We start from the raw sequence: 20708 nt of genomic DNA on the forward strand, positions 1-20708 counted from the left end.
GGATCTCCTTGCAGTCCAAGGGACTCTCAAGAGTCTTCTCCAACACCACAGTTCAAAAGCATCAATTCTTCAGTGCTCAGCTTTCTTCACAGTCCAACTCTCACATCCATACATGACCACAGGAAAAACCATAGCCTTGACTAGACGAACCTTTGTTGGCAAAGTAATGTCTCTGCTTTTGAATGTGCTATCTAGGTTGGTCATAACTTTCCTTCCAAGGAGTAAGCATCTTTTAATTTCATGGCTGCAGTCACCATCTGCAGTGATTTTGGAGCCCAGAAAAATAAAGTCGGACACTGTTTCCACTGTTTCCCCATCTATTTCCCATGAAGTGATGGGACTGGATGCCATGATCTTAGTTTTCTGAATGTTGAGCTTTAAGCCAACTTTTTCACTCTCCTCTTTCACTTTCATCAGGAGGCTTTTGAGTTCCTCTTCACTTTCTGCCATAAGGGTGGTGTCATCTGCATATCTGAGGTTATTGATATTTCTCCCGGCAATCTTGATTCCAGCTTGTGTTTCTTCCAGTCCAGCGTTTCTCATGATGTACTCTGCATATAAGTTAAATAAGCAGGGTGACAATATACAGCCTTGACGAACTCCTTTTCCTATTTGGAACCAGTCTGTCACCCTTCAGTAAGTCTAAAATGTGCCTATTTTGTTATTTTAGTTGCTAAGTTGTGTCTGATTCTTTGGCTAGTCTAGGTAGCCCACCAGGCTCCTCTGTCCATGGGATTTCCCAGACAAGAATACTGGAGTGGGTTGCCATTTTCTTCTCCAGGGGATCTTCCCGACCCAAGGATTGAACCCACGTCTCTTGTGTCTCCTGCATTGGCAGGCAGGTTCTTTACTGCTGAGTCACCAGGGAAGCCCAAAATGTGCATATACACCCATTTTACAGTATATATTTGTATATTTGAGTGTCAAAAAGATAGGTGATTTATCCAAGCTAGGAAATGATTGAGTCAAGTTCAATCCTGCTCTCAGATTCAAGTTGGTCCTTGTCTCATGATCAGATATCTTTTCTAGAAAGACAGTGAGATGGGGGTGGATACCTGAGAGATCTTTCTCATCAAATCCTAGAAAATCAGACCTGGAAGGATGCTCAGAGATGGTGGAGTTCAGCTCCCTAATTTTACAAATGAAGAGATGGCAATTTGAAGACACTGCTGCTGCTGCTGCTAAGTTGCTTCAGTCGTGTCCGACTCTGTGTGACCCCAGAGACGCAGCCCACCCCAGGCAAGAACACTGGAGTGGGTTGCCATTTCCTTCTCCAATGTATGAAGGTGAAAGGTGAAAGGTGAAAGTGAAGTCTCTCAGTCGTGTCTGACTCTTGGCGACCCCATGGACTGCAGCCTACTAGGCTCCTCCGCCCATGGGATTTTCCAGGCAAGAGTACTGGAGTGGGGTGCCATTGCCTTACTACGTTGATATAATATCACATGGTATTAACAGCAAGTGGCAGGGCTAGGACTTGCAGCCGCTTGAGTGGAAGTCTCAAGTCTTGGGTTTTCACCACATCAGGCTACTCCCAGAAGTGAAAATCTCGACTAGGCGGACTAGGTGGGTTGAGTGGGAAGAAACAGAACTCAGCTATTACAGACAGCCAGGGGCTTGTGGCCAGGGTCATTCCCTGCCCCCACCCGCCTCTGCATATGGAAATAAGAAGTGAGCCTCTCTCAATCACTTTCTCTCTTTAGTCAGAATGGGCATCGCAAATGTTTGCAAATATCCTATAAACACTGGCCCCTGTGCAGAATGGACCCAGCACTGGTTTTACAACTGGAAAACTTCTGAATGTGAGTCTTTAAATTTTGGAGGTTGTTATGGCAATGGCAACAACTTTGAGAAGAAAACAGAATGTGAAGAAACCTGCAAGAAACCTGATTTTCTAACAAGTCAGCCCTCCCTGGAGCCAGGCTTGCTCTAGGGCAGTAGAAGTTATTTTTGTGAATAAGAAGTGCATTCCTTCACCTCCTTCTCTCTGCCATGCTCTTTTTTTAAAAAAAAAAATTAATTAATTAGGCTTCACCAAGTTTTAGTTTTGGCATGTGGGACTTAGTTCTCTAACTAAGGATAGAAATCAGGCCCCTTGGGAGCCACAGTCTTAGCCACTGGACCTCCAGGGAAGTCCCCCTAGTGTGTTCTTAATTTTCAAAAAATTTATTTATTTTTAATTAGAGGATAGTTGCTTTACAATATTGCATTGGTTTCTGCTGTGAATCAAAATGAATCAGCCATAGGTATACATATGTCTCCTCCCTCTTGAACCTTCCGCCCACTTCCCACCCCTTCCCCCTCTTCTAGGTTGTTACAGAGCCCCGGTTTGAGTTTCCTGAGTCATACAGCAAATTCCCATGGGCTATCTAGTTTACATCTGGTATACATGTTTCCATGCTACTCTCTCCATCCATCCCCCTCTCTCCTTCCTCCCCCGTACCCCTGTCCATAAGGCTGTTTTCTGTCTGTGTCTCCATTGCTGCTCTGCATACAGATTCATCAGTACCATATTTTTAGATTCCATCAGTCAGTTCAGTTCAGTTCAATCGCTCAGTCGTGTCCGACTCTTTGCGACCCCATGAGTTGCAGCACGCCAGGCCTCCCTGTCCGTCACCAACTCCCAGAGTTCACTCAGACTCACGTCCATTGAGTCAGTGATGCCATCCAGCCATCTCATCCTCTGTCGTCCCCTTCTCCTCCTGCCCCCAATCCCTCCCAGCATCAGGGTCTTTTCCAATGAGTCAACTCTTCACAGGAGGTAGCCAAAGTACTGGAGTTTCAGCTTTAGCATCATTCCTTCCAAAGAAATCCCAGGACTGATCTCCTTCAGAATGGACTGGTTGGATCTCCTTGTAGTCCAAGGGACTCTCAAGAGTCTTCTCCAACACCACAGTTCAAAAGCATTAATTCTTCAGTGCTCAGCCTTCTTCACAGTCCAACTCTCACATCCATACATGACCACAGGAAAAACCATAGCCTTGACTAGATGGACCTTTGTTGGCAAAGTAATGTCTCTGCTTTTGAATGTGCTATCTAGGTTGGTCATAACTTTCCTTCCAAGGAGTAATATATACATGTTAATATACAATATTCGTCTTCCTCTTTCTGAATTATTTCACTCTGTATAACAGGCTCTAGGTTCATCCGCCTCATTAGAACGGACTCAAAAGCTTTCCTTTTTATGACTGAGTAACACTCCACAGATACGTGTGCCAGAGCTTCTTCTCCATTCATCTGCTGATGCATGTCTAGGTTGCTTCCGTGTCCTAGCTGTTGTAAATAGTGCTGCACTGAACACTAGGGTACACGTGCCTTTTTCAACTTTGGTTTCCTCAGGGTGTATGCTGCGAAGTGGGATTGCTAGGTTGTATGGTAGTTAGTTTTATTCCTAGTTTTTAAAGGACTTTCCATACTGTCTCCCATAATGACTGTATCAATTTACATTTCCATCAACAGTGCAAGAGAGTTTGGTGTGTCTTTAAACTACCCACCTCTGTGCCTGAAATTCTACAAATATTGCCAAAATGTTTAAAATCGAAAGACTTTATTTAAAAAATATATACATATAAATATTAATATACTGTGGGGATTAAGAGTCATTCACACTTAGTACTGGAGAAGGAAATGGCAACCCACTCCAGTATTTTTGCCTGGAGAATCCCATGGACAGAGGAGCCTGGTGGGCTATGGTCCATGGGGTTGCAAAGAGTCGGACATGACTGAGCAACTAATACACACGCACACACACACACACACACACACGTAGTATTAGTTATTGCTTAGTGATTTGGAGGATAAAAGTTTTGGGGGATGGAAAATGAATTTGAAAACTTGGGGCATACACAGGAAGTATATTTTGGGGGTAAAGATTAAATTAAATTAAATTTTATGCACAGGGACAACATTCAATTATCATCTTAAAATAACATTCCTCTGTGTATGCCTTTACTTTCTCTCTTTCTCTCCTCCCCATTTCTCTCTCTCTCTGTGCATGAATTATGTAGTATTTTCTACCGAGATTTTTATGTAGCATTTTACTATAAACATTTAAATATTTTTTCAGACCAGTGAATATTCTTCAGTATCACTGTTAATGGCTACATAATATTCTAACCTACAAAGCACTGTAATTTACTTAGCTAATCATCTGTGGTTAAATGTGTGCTTCCAATTTTCCATTATTGCAAAATAACACAAGGTTAAACATTAAGAATGATTTTTAATACCTTTGAAAAGTAACATCCTGAGTGACACCAGAAAGATGGCTGAACAAGAGGTCCCCCTCTCATATTCCTTCTGAATAATTATTTGGCATCCATCCATAGACAAAAATGCCTTTGTGGAAGCTTTTAGATCCTGGAAGGAGACTGTGAAGCCCAGGGCAGCCCTAGACCTGGGAGAACCACTTGAGAAGGCAGGCCCACAGCCAGGTGGCTGAAACAGCTATCACAGTTCCAACTAGGACCCAGAAACAGCTCCATATCCACGAGGACTTGGTTACAGTCCCATTTAGCTTGGTCCTGTCACCAGCACCATATGCCGAGGGACCCAGACAGAGTCAACCTCCCCCACGCATCAGATAATAGGCATAGAGAACTAGTGAGCCCTGAACTAGCCTGTGAACTGCCTACAGCTCCTGCCTAGAAGCCCCTGGAGGAAAACCCACGAAACTTACTCAGAGTGTAGATTCTGAAAGGCCCCTAAAATAGGATCTGTCCTGTGCATGGTCTGCAGACCGGCCCACTGGCTCAGGGACCCAAGAGAAGACACTCCCATCTGCGACTCTGGAGATCCTGAAAGGCCCTAGACTGGGTTCCAGCCCTTTCCAGCCACAGACTGTGAGCAGTCTTGCCAGAACAGAGACTTGGCAGGAGACACATCTGTACCTTGGGAGATACAGAAAGGGCCCTAGAATTGGCTCCGGTCCTTCCAGTCACAGTCAGGGAATAGTCCAGCCCAGCCAAAGACCCAGCAGGCAACACTGTGCCTCTGGAACCAGGAATAGAACCTTCAATCTTGGCTGTTGAACCGGAAAAAGTCCTGCGGCTCCATTTCAGTCCCTGGCAGCCATGGTCCAGGACCAGTGTCACCCACCCAGGGACTCATCCGGTGACTACGCAGCAGCCCTCCCAGGGACCTGGTGGGAGCCACACCTACCTTGTACCTGGTAATAGGCTCGCTGAATGAGGGCCTGACCTTGGACCCTAAAGCAGACCCCTCTCCCAGAACCTCCCTACAGAACCAGGTTCTAGATAGTCTCATCCACCCAAGGACTGGGCAGAATCCATGCCTACCTGAGCCTCTGAAATCAAACATGCAAATCACAAACCCACCGCAGACGACCCAGTGACAGTCTCAAAACCAGTTCTAATCCAGCACAACTCTGATTCTAGTGGTAATCCTGGCAGCCTGGGGAGCTGACTGAAAGTTCTCACATGCCAAAACCAGTATGTCAAGACTGGAAGAGGTGTTTGTTCCTTCAAAGGCAGAGATACCATGTCAAGGCCACACTAATCATGAAGAATCAAACATGGCACAACCAAAAGAACTTAGTAAAGCTCTGGTAACTGGCTCCCAAGAAACACAGATCTACAATCTGCCTGTCAAAGATTGCAAAATAATCATCTTAAGGAAACTCACTGAGGACTTCCCTGGGGAACAGTGGATAAGAATCCACCTGCCAATGCGGGAGACATAGGTTCCATCCCTGTTTGGGGAAGATTCCGTATGCCTGGGAACAAGGCATGCACCACAATGACTGAGAAATGGAAAATTTTCTGCCATATCAGTAAACAAGGTTGTCACAATCCTCAGCAATCCCAGCCCTCCAGATGCGAAATCCTGAGCCCTAAGGGCACCCAAGAAGGAGAGGAACACTTGCAATTCAGCAGCCATTAGGCTGTAGCCACTTCCTACGGTAAACCCTGAGGAATTCAAGATGTAAAAAATACATGATGCTGGTCCCACATAGCTGAGATGCAAATGAATGAATGATTCTGTGAGTTCAGACTCTTGCATCTTCCCATACATACAGTTGTGCTGAATTCTTTAACTTGGGATATCTGATTTTCTTTACTTCACAAAAGTACTTTTGATGTTCCGACTACCTGCCCTTTGCTGCAAACTTCTATATAACCTGACTCATCCCCCTCCTCCTCGGAGCAGTTCTCTCAGGGTTACTTGAAATACTGTCTCCTGAGCTTAAGTTTTTTTTACAAGCATGCAGTCTAGGTGTCAATGACTGACTGAGGCTGCTCTGCCATCTGAAGTTCAACTGGGGAAGGATCCACTTCCAAGCTCACTCACCTGGCCATTGGAAGGACTCAGTTCTTCAAAGGCTGTTGGCCAGGGGCCACCTTCAGCCCTTGACAATTGGGCCTCTCCAGGGGGCAGCTCACAAACATGACAATGGGCTTCATCAGAGCAAGCAGTGGGAAAAACCAGAACAAGTGCTGGCAAGATAGAAGTTGCAGTTGTTTGTAACTTAATCTCGGAAGTGACACTGCACTGCTCCTTAGAAACAGGTCACTAAGTCCTGCCCACATCAAGGCAGTGATTACACAAGAGCGTGAATCCTAGGAAGTGAGGATCACTGGACCACCTGAGCAGTCTGACTGCCACGAGGAGGAGGAGCTTGGCCAGAGTCACACAGCTGCTGCTAAGTCGCTTCAGTCGTGTCCGACTCTGTGCGACCCCATAGACGGAAGCCCACCAGGCTCCCCTGTCCCTGGGATTCTCCAAGCAAGAACACCGGAGAACCTTCTTTCTACACAGCAGTGACGGCTTAAAGACTCAGTTCTTGGGAATTTTCTGGTGGTCCAGAGATTAGGACTTCACGCTTCCACTGTAGGGGACACAGGTGCCATCCCTGGCTCAGGAACTAAGATCCCGCAATCCATGTGGCCAAAAATAAATGTATAATAAAATTAAATTAAAAAAGACTCAGTTCTTGAGTCTTCTTCCTCTCCCTCGTTCTTCTCTGGTATTTGTTCACAGGTGAAAAGTTGAAGACTCCCAGTGCCTGGTTTCCTATGAGTACAAATATCCAAGAGGCCTTATATCAACCAAGTCTGGGTGATGAGAACTGTTGTGATTTAAAAGTTGTTTAGATGAAAAGATACACAGAAACTGTCAAAAAGAAGAAACTACCAGAAGACCAGTGAGTGCCAGATGAGCTACAGAGGCACTGGAAACAGCACTCTTGGTGCAGTGTTGAGATCTTGCTAAATTTCTTAATCCACATATGCTGGAGGAAAATCTTTCAAATGAACAAGCTCCACAAGCCTTAAAAAAACTTCCTGGGAAGAATGAAAGAGAACAATTCAGGAGCATACATTAATACAGATTTATAACCTGCTTTTATCAGTTAACAATATCAGGTGAAAATTTTCCTATATCGTTAAATATTCTTCAACAGAACCATTCAAAGGGGTAGAGCTTTCTTGGTATGGCTGGATGATAATTTATTTAAGCAAACTTCTTTGATTAAATATTAAGAGAGTTTACAATTTCTCAATATAATAAGTAATGCTGTATGGACTTCTCTGGTGGTCCAGTGGTTAAGAATTCACTGGTCAGGAAACTAAGACCACACGTCTCCGAGCAACTGAGAGCACGTGCCACAGCCAGAGAGTCCACGCACCGCCATGAAAGATTCTGCATGATGCAACGAAGATCCGATGCAGCCAAATACATAAATAAATATTAAGAAAATTAAGTAATGCTACACTTTACTTCACAAGGATAATAAATCACTGTGAGCATTTCTGACTATTTAGTTAGGATAGATTATAAGAAGGGGACCCTCTGGGTCAGAGAACATGCATTTTAAAAGCTTTCAATACATAATACCGTCTATTAAAATTTTCATAATTGCCACTTATGAAACACTTATGATATGCCAGGAACCAAGTTAAGTGCTTTACATATACGCTCTCCTTTAATATTCCCAACAGCCCAAAGAGGAAGATTCTATTAACATCTATATCTTACAAATAAGGAAGCTGAAAGTCAGAAATATAAATGACTTGATCCAAACAGCAAACTGACAAGGAGTAAAGCTGGTGTTTGAATTGAAGTGGGACTCTAGGGCCCATATTCTTTTTTTTTTTTTTTTTTACTACAACCATGCAGCATGTCAGATCGTAGTTCCTCAACCAGGGATTGAACCTGCACCCCCTGCATTGGAAGCATGGAGTCTTAACCACGGGACCACCAGCGAAGTCCCTGGAACCCATATTCTTAACCTGTTCGCTTTCATTAAAGTTGAGCTCTACTGTGTGAGCAACCCAGTCCTTGCTTACCTCTCCATCCCATAAAATTCCCTGACCTCTCCATACGGACTATACAAGGATATTCTGGGCCTGCCTGCTTCTACCTTCTGATGTTTATATTTTGTGGGCTCTTGAAAGCTGGGATGTTGCGTTACACATTTCTGCACCCAGCCAAGAGAGGTGACGTGTGTACAGAGTAAATACTCTACAAGTACCTATTGATTCGTTTTGTAAAAATTACACTGTGGAGGAAAGGAGGGGCCTGGGATTTATTTTTCAGAGGTAAAGTTTTAAGCTCGCAGTCAGTCCTACGATTCTTGTCATCTTTGAATTATGGAAGAAAGGAAAGAAGGAAGGAAATGAAGGAGGGAGGGAGAAGCAACGCTGATCAAACAAGAGGCAACCCACAGCTGGGAATTCTCATTTTTCAAACTCTTTTCAAACTGCAGACAATAGAATCAAGAGCTGTGAGGAGGGAGCCCAGAAAAAATCATGAAAAAACCTCAAGCGTGAAAGCCTCCACCCACTATCAAAGGACCTCCAGAGAAATGACAGAAACCCACTAGGGATGACTTTTATCCTCTGAACTAGGATAAAAGTGGAAAGGAAATGCAGAATGTGATGTCTGAGTGCTATTTGTCTCAAGCAATAAACCCAAACTAGAGAATAAAGCCATAATACATAAGATCAAGAGATTAGAGAATTCCCTGGTGGTCCACGGGTTAGGATTCTGAGCTTTCACTGCTGAGGGCCTGGGTTCAACCCCTGGGCTGGGAATGCACGGCATGGCCAAAACAAACAAACAAAATGCAGCGTAGAAATAACAAGGTGACCTTACAAGTATACCACAGCTGAACCAGACGAGACCAATGGAGAACTAACCCTGAGATAAGCATGAACATGCCTAACTTGTACATTAATATGTTGAGAGGTTTATCTATTTCAAACTAGAGTCTCCAACCCACCAACAGAGATCATGAGTGAACCAATGTAGAAAATTCAACCCAGCATGTCTGTGTATATTGCTACCTGGAGGTTGGTTAAAGGAGGGTCCTGTGGGCACCATCCAGGCCACTTGGAGCTCGGCCTGCAGAGTGAACCAGCCTTCCATCAGTGAGGGGTTGTTGTTTTCAGACTGACTGAAAAGGGCAGCTGCCTTCCATAGTCTGTTCCCCTGGTGGTGCCAAGATTCTAACCATAACCCTAAACCTAATCGTAGCCCATAATAAACCACAGGCTTTGTTTGGATCGTTCATCTGGTGAAAAATCTCCAGAGGGCTGTTCAAGATGTGAAGCTTGCAAATGATGAGGGGGTGATACAGTAGCTCTAGGGGGTTCCATCTTTTATATAATAAGCTCACCCCAGTAGGCTTGGTTTGGCTGGGCGCTGGGCTTCTGGGGGGTTGATATCCCATCTGTAGGGGATACAGAGACCTCTAGGTCCAGAAGGCAGGACCTTCAAATGCTATGCTTTTCTGTGACTGAAGGGGGCACTGCAGCTCCCCCGCAAGTACCATCTTTAATAGCTAAAGAAACCAGATACCCACCAGATTGCAGCTGTGAATGGAAGACTAACAATGTCGTCAGCTGTCTATTTTTGTTTTCCTCACCCCCTCACTTTTGATCAACGGGGTAAACGTGGTCATGGGGCAGGAAGCGGAATATTTGTTGTGTTTGCAATGTGATTATTTCGTGAGCTAATTTCCCAAAGCTCCAACAGACAGGACACGCGGAACCACACAGGAGTCATAGGAGCCACCGTGGCTGGTACAGCCCTAGCTCCCAGGCATTAGGGCTGACAGTTTGGAGGTCTCATACATATTAGTAGATGAAGAGGCAAAAAAAATAGTCATTTCTTCCATGTCCTGTTGGGTCGCCTAACTGCTCTCTCTGCTTCCACATCGCCCCAGAGTCGATTCTTAAATTCTATTTTGGCTGTGCTGGGCCTCTCATTGAAGGGGGCTTTTCTTCAAGGTTCCTGGACTCTAGAGTAGGGGCTCTGTAGTTGTGGCATGTGGGCTCACTTGCTCCATGACATGTGCAATCTTCCCAGACTCGGGATGGAACATGTGTCCCTTGCATGGCAGGAGGATTCTTAACCACTGGACCACCAGGAAAGTCCCACAGTCTAGCCAGAAGGATCTTTTTCAAATGTAAGATGAAGTCGTCCTTCTGCTCAAACCCCCAGCAGGGCTCCTAAATTCCTCAGAATAAGAGGCAAAGTCCTTGTAGTGACCACAGGGCCCTCTGTAATCTGTGCCCACATACCTCTCTGACTATCTCCCCTGGTACTCCTGACCCCTCACCACTCCAGCCATGATCCTCAAGCACACCCAGAGCACACTCTGACCTCAGGTTCTCAGCACTAGAAATGTCCTCGGTCTGGACAGCTCTTTCCATGGATTTCACATGGCTCCTGTCCTTCACTCAGCCCATGGCTTGAATGACGTCTTAGGAAAGACCTTCCCTGAATACGCTCTGCAAAGCAACTGCCCCTTTCTCTCCCCCATCCCCTGGACCCACTAGTCATCTTACTCATCTTTATAGTTTGCTAACATCTTGCCACCACCTAACATGTTATATATGCCTTGTTTCATTCATTTATTGACTGTTCTTCCCCCCTACACACATACATGCACACATGCATACACCACACACCTCCTTGATCTCAAATCCGCCCCACCTAGAACAGAACATATAGTAAGAGCTCAAAAAGTATTCCCCACATGAGCAATACCTCTGCTTACGCTGTTCCTCAGGCAGGGCTGTGGTCTGGCTTCAGAACTTCACTTTTAAGCTCTGGCTCCCTCAAATATAGCTATTATCCCACCAACCCCAACCTGCACTTTACTGAAGAGCAGACATTTGTTTTTGCATCAGTTTTACTGTACAGAGCCTCTAGACTGGAGGTGGGGTTTAGAGACAGCAGCAAGGTAGCCTGTTGTTGGAGATGGGAGGTCAGTGCAAGAAGAGCCCCTGCCCTGCACTCTGGAAGGGTGGCAGTTTACCAGAATTCTGGCCCTGGGAGCCAGGAGATGGAGAGAATAAATAAATACATATAGAAAGAAGGGATAGAGAGGAGGGAACAAAGAGAAGGGTACGGGATAGAGGGAGTGAGCTTGAGCTGTAGCTTGGAAAGAAGATACAAGAAACTGATAGCATTCACAGTCTCCACAGAAAACACAGAGCAGGGACTTGTCTGCTGTTCCGCTGGCTAAGATTTTGCTTTCCAATGCAGAAGGTGTGGGTTCTGTCCCTGGTTGGGGAACGAAGATCCCACATGTTGATGCCAGAAAACCAAATCATAAAACAGAAGCAATACTGTAACAAATAAAGATTTTTTTCAAAAAGGAATTCTCAAAGAAAAATACAACAAAGTGGCTGGGGTGGAGGAAAAGTGTCAAGGGTGAACGATGTTTCATTGTGTATTCTGTTCTTTTTTTGGAGCATAATTGCTTTAGAATGTTGAGTTCGTTTCTCCTGTACAACGGAGTAAATCAGCTCTACTTATGTTTATATCTTTTCATATATCACCTCCCTCTCCCCCCATCCCAGCCATCTAGGCCATCTTTGGGCTATGTTATTTGCTCTGAGGCATGTGGAATCCAACCCTGGTCTCCTGCACTGGCAGGCAGATTCTTTGCCACCAGGGAAGCCTGGCTATTTATTTTAAAGAAGATGTGGTACATACATTATATATCCTGTTTTTTACCTTTTGAATTGTGATCCATGTAAGTGTTATTTCTACAAAATAACAGCTTGATTAAAACAAAACCCAAAACCTACAACAAAGCACCCTGACTTTGTTACCTTCTTTCTGTGTGGCCTCAAGCAAGTAACTTGGCTGAGACCCGTCTGTAACACCAGCTCAATAGTTGAGACCCAGGAGCTTAGTTGCTCCATGGCATGTGGGATCTTCCCAGATGAGGGATCTAACCCAGGTCTCCTGCATTGCAGCGAGATTCTTTACCATTGAGCCACCAAGGAAGACCTTATCACAATCTGAGGGCTATTTGGGGGATTCAGGAGATCTTACAAGTGAATCTCCCAGCCCTGTGTCAGGCACACAGTACGTGCTGCTGTTGTCAGAACTCCCAGCAGCTCTGGAAGGATTCCAGCATCTCTTTGAGCCCCAGTTCTCTTCTCCATCACCCTGGGAGAATAACCTGCAACTGCACAGGGCTGGTGGGACGATTAACTGGGGAAGGGCCTCGGCACACAGAGCCCTGAGTTACCTTCACTGTGTCACCGCGTCACAGCTCATCTCTTCTCGGACTCTGCCTGGACGATCTGGTGGCCACGCCCACTCCCACCTCCTCAGCCCACGCTTGCAGGCAGGAATGGAATGTGACTGAATTATAAGAACAGAGGCCACAGGCCCGCCAGTGCTGGAAGCAGTCACTTTATTGGTTGGAAAAAAAAGCAGCTGTGGTCAGCTCAGGAGGGAGGGAAGAGGCCAGAAAGGGAGGAGGGCAGCTGGGCTGGAGCGAGACAGGGCCAGGCAGACACTGCTGCTCCCTCAGTCCACAGGCTGGAGCTGGAGGAAGAAAATCATAATAATACCATCAACAACAACACCTGGGACACTAGACAAGAGTGCTTGCAGCTTAAATTCTGATCCAAAGCTCCTCCCACTCCATCACATTCCCAGCGCCTTCCTACTCCCAATTACCTTCCTACCCGTCCCCCCCGCCACCCCCCAGCAAAGCCTCACTTTCTCGAGGCCCTGGGGCTCTGCAGGCATTTTTCTGAAGGTCCTAGACTCACTTCTTTTGCTCCGACCATCCCAGGAAACACCTGGGTATACCATGGTCCCCACTGACCGCTGTGATCATTCATGAGGGGTCACTGTCATTTATCTCCCTAAGAATCCTTCCACCACTAGGATGTTGCACTATGCCCCCATTCCTTTGGTTAAGCTAAGTTAACTGATCAAAAAGATCTTATTTATCCCATTTTATAAGCAAAATATTTGCAGTTCAGGGAGGTGAAAAAGGCTAGTTAATTGTCAGAGCTGAAATCTGAACCTAGGTCTTCCTGACTGTAATGCCAGCCCATGCTGTTGGCACACATGGAGGCAAGAGGCAGCTGGCATCACTGGAGAGCTCGGGGCCCTGGCGAGACCGTGCTTCCCTTTCAGGCACTGAATTAGCAACCATGGGTCCTTGGGCATGTCCTCCCCTCTGTCTGGGTCTCAGTCGTCACATCTGGGCAATAGGTTACATCACTGACCTGCCAGTCTGTTGACTGAGAGCTTATCAACAGCAGTGCACGATTAGCAATTAAATTACAACCAGGGGGTCCTTCCAGGGGCTTGCTTGGTCCCATTCCCTCCATCCGGAACAGCTTCCCTACCACTGTACTTTACCAGACTACTGACCTTTCACTCATCCTTCAGGACTGGCTCAGAACCCTGCTCCCTCCTTCCCCCACCGTCACCTGGGTGAGATTTCCTCCTGTGTTCTTACCACACCCCGCCCTGCCCTCCACTGCCGCACTGATTATAGGCATTGGGAGTGTCTGTCCAACTGTCTGCCTCGGCCACCTGGCTGCAAACTCCGTGAGGAAGGGCAGCCGTCACCTTCTGTCCCAGCACATGGCACAGTACTGGATCCCTCAATGGGCTGAAGATGCATGTGCTTTGGGTTTTGTTTCTCTTTCTTTTCTTTAAAAAAAAAAATCTTTATGTATTTATTCATTTGGCTGCACTGGGTCTGAGTTGCAGCGTGTGGGATCTATTTCATTGACCAGGATCAAACCCAGGCCTCCTGCATTGGGAGCTCAGACTCTTAGCCATGGGACCACCAGGGAAGTCCCTCTCTTTACTTTCTTATGCTTGCTTTAAGACTTAATATTGTTTTATTTTTAATTATCTGTGGGGAAAAAGAGGTTCCACGATCTTGTCTTTAGGCATGAGAACCACTCAAAGCAGGTGAATGTAGCCCTGTCGGCCACAGAGTAAGTGCACAAGTGAAGGGGAAAAGGAGTAAATCTTACAGCCCAAATAATCAGCAAATATTGTCCCATCCACCTTCATGTGTGTCGCAAACCCAGCCTCTTAGGTCACCTGGTCCATCACCTCGCACCTGGCCTCTTGCAGGAGCCTCCTAGCTGGTCTCCCTGCTTCTGCTACTGCTGCCTCTAGGGTCTCCACACAGCAGCCGGAGCAATCCTTTTAAATTCAAGAGCATGTCCATTTCCAAGGGCCCAACATCTCTGGGTCAAGACCAAAGTCCTGGACTTGCCTGGTGGTCCAGTGGTTAAGAATCTGCCTGCCAATACAGGGGACCTGGGTCCGATCCCTGGTCCAGGAATATCCCACATGCTGCAGAGCAACTAAGACCATGTGCTACACCTTCTGAGCCTGCGTGCTGCAGTTACGGAAGCCCGCTTGCCTAGAGCCTGGGCTCTGCAGCAACGGAAGCCGCCACAACGAGAAACCCGTGCAACGCAGAGTAGCCCCAGCTTGCTGCAACCAGAGAAAGCCTGTGCAGAGCAGTGAAGACCCAGTGCAGCCATAAATAAATAAAATGCCTCTCTGACCCTCTCCTCTATTGCCCTCTTTTTGATCATAGGCTCCAGACTTCAGGCTTTTCCTGAAACACACCAGGGGTTCTACTGCTTTATATCTGCTGCCCCCACTGGTCATAACAGGCTCTCTGAAAGCTCCCAGTTCCCTCCATCATCTCCAACAAGTTTGTTCAAATGCTGCCTTTTGAAAGGTCCTGTGATAAAACTGCAACACAACTCCCTGCTGCTCCCCATCCCTACTCCGAATTCTCCTTCTGTTTTCTTTTTCTCCAGGTCACTTATTTCCTGCTAACATTTTACAGGGAATGAAGGTGTTGAATGAAGGTGTTAGTCGCTTAGTCATGCCTGACTCTTTGCGACCCCATGAACTGCAAACCACCAGGCTCCTCTGTCCATGGGATTTTTCCAGGCAGGTATACTTGAGTGGTTTGCCATTTCCTTCTCAAGAGGATCTTCCCAACCAGGGATTGAACCCTGGTCTCCTGCAGGTTCTATACCAACTGAGCTACCAGGGAAGCCTTTTTACAGGGTATACTTGCTTTTTTATTTGATTTACATTCACTAGCATCTACAGGTGGCATTAGTGGTAAAGAACTCCCCTGCCATCACAGGAGACATAAGGGATGCAGGTTCGACCCCTGGGTTGGGAAGATCCTCTGGAGGAGGGCACAGCTATCCACTCCAGTATGTGTGTCTGGAGAATCCCATGGACAGAGGAGCCTGGTGGGCTCAGGTCCATAGAGTCGCAGAGTCGGACATGACTGAAACAACTTAGGACGCATGAATGCACAGTATATAAAACCCATCAGAGAGAAATTTTTGTTGGGTTTGTTTACTCATGGAGCATCCCAGCACCTACAGCAGTGAACCGCCTGTGATAGATGCTCAGTGACTATCTGTTGAGCAGATGAGAACAAATCAAAGGATGGATAAGCGAATAGCACTGTGTTAGCTCAGGGGCTCCTTTTCAGCTTCCTGCAGAGCTTGTCATATCTGGGTATCAATGTATCCCTCCCCCCAGCACAGGGCACCTACCTCAGAAGACAGGGGTGACACAGGACACCCTCCCGCAACCATTGACGCAGCATTTCAACGCGTCAGGACACTGGCTGTCCACCTGGCACTGGTCCCGGCAGAGGCCGAGCTGGGGGAAGGCGATATCCACATTAGGGCATGAGCCCGGCTTGTCTGGGTAAAAAAAGGAGTAAGAGGTGGTGAGCAGAGCCGAGGCAGGTGGCTGCACACGTCTCCACAGCATGTCTGCCCACCTGGATTCACAAAGAAGACAGCTGCTTGCCTGAGCGAATCTCAGGGGGCTTGGAAGGTCGTCTGCAAACTCTCTTCCTCCTGTTCTCTCCTCCCAGGGGTTTTGAGATCACTGCACTCCAGTTTGAGTCCCAGCTCTGCCTTCTCCTAACTGTGGCCTCAGGAGGGAAATCCCCCAGAGCCCTGTGTCTTCAGGTGTCAGATGAGATCAGCGTTGACCACACCACAAGGTTGTTATGGAAGCAATGGAGGCAACAGACTTCTCCCTGAGAAGTCAACGTCCTTTGTAGCAATAATAATGATGATGAGTAAAGGCAGCTGTTAACACTTAGTTCCTTCTAAGTAGCAGGCATTATCCGAAGCTTGCGACATTTATTAACTCATCTAATCCTCGGGATAAGCCTAGAACCTGGGACAAGGAGCTGTAACTATTTTCTCATGTTGCAGATGAGGAAATTGAGTGAAGAAGTTAAATAATTTGCTTTAAGTCAAACAGGGTAGAGACAGGATTTGAACCCAGGAAACTGGCTTCAGGTCTGTGCACCATGCATTCTGTTGCTTTGTAAGCAGTAAACCATAGAGCCCACGTCAGGGTGATGCACCCACAGGCCTTCACTCCCATATACTCATTCCTAGTTACAACCAGGTGGAACCAAGGTCCCCTCTACACTCTCACTCTAACACCCAGAGAAGCATTCTTCCACTAGTGCATACACACACACACACACACAAAACCACAGAGATGTGCCAATTAACAAGTCCTTAGTGCAAATCCATTTTGTCCTTTAGTTTTCACATCAAACCTATCTTCTGTAGGGGATATTTCTACTGTATTCTTATTACAGCAGAGGAGAATGAAACCCAGAGAGGTGAAGGCATCACCCAACAAAACACTGCTGATGAGAAGTAAAACCAAGACCTGAGCCAGCCTTTCAATGTCCACAGACACACACACACACACCCTGTGCTCCACTCCAGGCTCAAGGAGGAGGGAGCTGGGCTCAGTGCCCAGAAGCCCAAGGAGCAAGTCCAGCCAAACGTCAAGCACGCACAGAGCTGGGTGATGAGCTGAGAGGACACGGGGGCTGCCTTCCTGCACAGACACCCTTTCCCTGGAGAAGGGCAGGAGCTCTCAATACCGAGCTGCCCCAGGACAGAAGGGCATCAATAGCCAGTAACTCACCAAACAAGCCACTGTGAGTGGAGGATCTACTCTCTCCTGAGACATCTCACGTGTACCATTTCTTTTAGCCTCATGTCAGTTCTACAACGTCTGAGATTCTCATCCCATTGTGTCAAGGAGAAAACAGAGGCTCAGAGAAGTGAAGCCACTTGCTCAGGACACAAACCTGCAGATGGTACAACGAGGATTCTAATCCACGAGACCCTCTGTCCCTGCCCCTCTTCCTGCCTCAGTCTATCCGAGACCAGGGAGCAGCAGAGACTCCCCCAAGCAGAAACTCCTCTTTTCTCCCCACTCTCCTCTCATCTGTGTCTTTCTCTCCCAATGTCCTCCTCTCCTGGTTTTCCTCACTTTGGTCCAGGTTAGAGTACTCTTGCCTGGAAAATCCCATGGGTGGAGGAGCCTGGTAGGCTGCAGTCCATGGGGTCGCTAAGAGTTGGATATGACTGAGTGACTTCACTTTCACTTTTCACTTTCATGCATTGGAGAAGGAAATGGCAACCCACTCCAGTGTTCTTGCCTGGAGAATCCCAGGGACGGGGGAGCCTGGTGGGCTGCCGTCTATGGGGTGGCACAGAGTCAGACACGACTGAAGTGACTTAGCAGTAGCAGTAGCAGTAGAGATCCCCAGATCCACAAGCCCCCTTGACAGGCTGTTCCTCCCTCCGGCTCCCACCACCTGCTCTGACTGAGGTCTCTGATTACAGGCCTTCCTGGCCCTGCAGGCATCTTCAGAGAAATCACAGGGAGGGAGCATCACAGGGACTTTTTCTCTGGGTAAAGACAAGCGATCCCAATACAGTGGGATCAGGTCATATCCTGGCTTCTAGTCCTCAGTTTTTCCTTCTGAAAAACAAGATGCTCAGAGTCCAAGCTGTTTAAGACCCCTTCCTGCTCAGGTAGGAGTCCCTAGGACCTGCTGGACAGTCTTGAGCTCCAGCAAGTGCTTTCTATGAAGGGCAAGCTTCACATACTCTCTCTCACTCAGTCTTCAGAGCAGAAGAGAGGGTGTTAAGAGGAGGAAGGGGGAGGGCTGCTCAGGATGGGGTCCTGACTTTCTTCAAGCCACTCAGACAAAAAAGGGACCCCTTGTGTTATGAATCCTGTCCAGCCAGGGATGGCAGTGTGACCTTGGACAAGAACCTTTCTCTCTTTTGTATCACATCTTTAAGATGGGCGGAGTGCTCTCCTAAACCTGGAAAGCCTCCATCTGGACAGTGGAATTTGGGGAGTGCGGGCAAGTAGGCATCCCAAAGCCTTCCCCCAGGGCCGGGGAAGCCACAGGAAAGGGGTTCTGGCACGGGAGCGAGTCCAAGACCTCCGGACCCAGCCCATTGGACAGCCCAGGGCTGCCCCGCGGCTAAACCCCCCGCCAGGAGGAAGCTTCGACCCTGGCGCCCAGATCTCAGGGAACAATGGTCCGGAACCACGTCCCCGCGGTGCGTCCGGGAAGTCCGTCATGCACCAGAGCGATGAATCCGGCTGGGAGTGGGGGACCTCACTTCCCCTCGGCGGCATGTCAGCGACGCCTCGGTCTCCCCGGGGGTCGCGGGAGGGAGAGCACGGGCTGATCCGGTTCCAGCCACCTCGACCTGGTCCTGAACCCCCGGGTCGGTAGCGCTGGTGTGCCCGGAACGGGGCGCTCCCTTCTCCCGCACCCCCGCTGCCACGCCCCGGCCCTCGAGGGTCCCCCAAGTTACCATTAGGCATCTGGCAGACGGTGGCGCAGCCGGCCTGGCAGCACTTGAGGTTGTCATCACAGTCCTCATCCAAGACGCAGGCCTTCGTGCAGTTCGCGTCACCCTCCAGCTCGGGACACTCACCCGGCTTCACTGCGATTGAGCCTGGGAGGTGGACGGGTCGTGGGGAACCCGGGCCCGCTCTCAGAGGATGCCCACCTCGTGTCCGATGGCCCCCAATCTCGATCCCCACCCCGCTACGAAATTCTGAGTCTCAGTTCCTAGGCCCCCCCCAACAGTCTTCAGAGAGCCCCACTTCCAGGGACGGGGTCCTCCAATACCTAGGAGGACAGGAGGGACCAAACCCTTGGCCTCTGAGCCTTCAATTTTTAGGAGACCCCAGCCCGACTGAGCGTCTAGGAGCTTCCAATGTCCCGGCAGAGGGTCCCCGCCACTGGCCATTGCATCTCCAAGATCAGCAAAGAACCTCCCCACCCCCGCTGCCCCCCCCCCCCCGCCCCATCCCAGGCATAAGGGTCAGTCTTCAGTGGTCTCTGCGCACCTCCAGCACACTGGACCACACATCTGAAGCTCAAGGGCTACCTCCTTCAGAGCACCAGGGATCCCCACATTTTAGTCTGCAGGGGACTCCCCACTTCCGCCCTGGGGAATCCTCACTGCTCAGAGAGGCTAAGCTCCTGCCCGGCTCCGTTCCTTCGCTCCTGGTTCGGCCCCTCTGGGCACCCAGCCTTTCCCCGCCCCACTCACCTGTGACCGGGGGGAGGCCCAGGAGCAGGCCAAGGAGGAGGGCAGCCAGGAGCGGACCGAGGCGGCAGGCAGGCATGGTGCTCGCCAGGGCGGGGTGCGGGAATGAGGCGCCGCCAGGAAGATTTAACTGGGTTCCTGGGGGGCGTGGGGTAGGGGCGGGGCTGAACCCTTGCGGGTAGAGGCCTCAGCACACAAGGCAGGCGGGCCGACTGCCACCTCCTGTCATTTCACAATCTCCCAGGATCAGGTGTCACTCTGGCCCCAGTGGGAACCAGGAACCTAAGCGGCTTCCTGGCCGGGTGCAGCTGGTCGCACCCGGACCCTTGTCCCCTCCCCCTCCCCACCTCCCTCTGGGCCCTGGGGGCAGGGCAGCAGGAGGCCAAGGGCTAGATCTAGGACTCCCGGGATCCCATTCCAAGACCCAGGGGTCTCCCTGTGATGCCCACTGTGGTAGGAGAGAGGAGGGCAGGACCCACTGGGAGAGACTGCAGACGAAGTGGCTGGACTCGGGGTCAGCAGGTCAGAGCCCGGATCTTGCTTTAGGGATCCCTGGTGGGGGTGTTGTGTAGTGATACACAGCACACAGAAGGAGCCATAGGAAAGCGTATTTACACATGAACCCACTGGACACGAGACACCGAGGCCAGAGAAGGTGGAACACCTGCTAAGGTCTGGAGCCATCAGGACCTGTGTTTCTCCCTCCCTCTCTTCCCCGTGCAGACACGCAGGCTCACTCACTCTGACTGTGCTCAGTGTCTCATGATGCCACGGATGGTCCCAGACACATGTGAACAGAGGGATATTATCATCGCCAGTAGTGCGTGCTAGATGAACGGTGCAGGAGGCCCTCCCAGCTCCCCAAGTCCCAAGCGAAGTTGCAGAGACAAGGTTTGATCCCAGGTCTCCATCTCTCCAAGTCTGTTTTTTTCCCGTCCATCATAAATGTATGTTTTTGTGACACATCTAGGGCACACAGTTGCTGTAGAGAAAGTAATTAAAGGAGCTCTC

The 20708-nt window shown here is 48.7% G+C and overlaps 1 protein-coding gene across 2 annotated transcripts; it reads right to left on the reverse strand.

Moving 5' to 3' along the window:
- Positions 1 to 12659: 12659 nt before the first annotated feature.
- Positions 12660 to 19947, reverse strand: WFDC2 (WAP four-disulfide core domain 2). 2 transcript variants are annotated; one of them, XM_027558426.1, is made up of 4 exons: positions 19701 to 19947; positions 18954 to 19097; positions 15840 to 15992; positions 12660 to 12810 (listed from the first exon to the last, which is right to left on the reverse strand). In XM_027558426.1, the coding sequence occupies exons 1-3, from the start codon at positions 19774 to 19776 to the stop codon at positions 15841 to 15843; spliced, it is 372 nt and encodes a 123-aa protein (XP_027414227.1). In that variant the 5' UTR covers positions 19777 to 19947; the 3' UTR covers positions 12660 to 12810; position 15840. The 2 variants fall into 2 exon arrangements, 1 of the variants encoding a protein (XP_027414227.1); XR_003513971.1 differs by having other exon boundaries at positions 15840 to 19097.
- Between the last annotated feature and the right edge of the window lie 761 nt (positions 19948 to 20708).

The sequence above is a fragment of the Bos indicus x Bos taurus genome, chromosome 13, assembly GCF_003369695.1.
Source record: "Bos indicus x Bos taurus breed Angus x Brahman F1 hybrid chromosome 13, Bos_hybrid_MaternalHap_v2.0, whole genome shotgun sequence".
NCBI lineage: Eukaryota > Metazoa > Chordata > Mammalia > Artiodactyla > Bovidae > Bos > Bos indicus x Bos taurus.

Coding starts and splice junctions, on each gene's coding strand:
- WFDC2 (XM_027558426.1), bottom strand. CDS start 19,776: ATGCCTGCCTGCCGCCTCGGTCCGCTCCTGGCTGCCCTCCTCCTTGGC. Junction 19,098..19,700: donor GGGCCTCCCCCCGGTCACAG/GTGAGTGGGGCG, acceptor TCCACCTCCCAG/GCTCAATCGCAGTGAAGCCG. Junction 15,993..18,953: donor CGTCTGCCAGATGCCTAATG/GTAACTTGGGGG, acceptor TTTTTTACCCAG/ACAAGCCGGGCTCATGCCCT.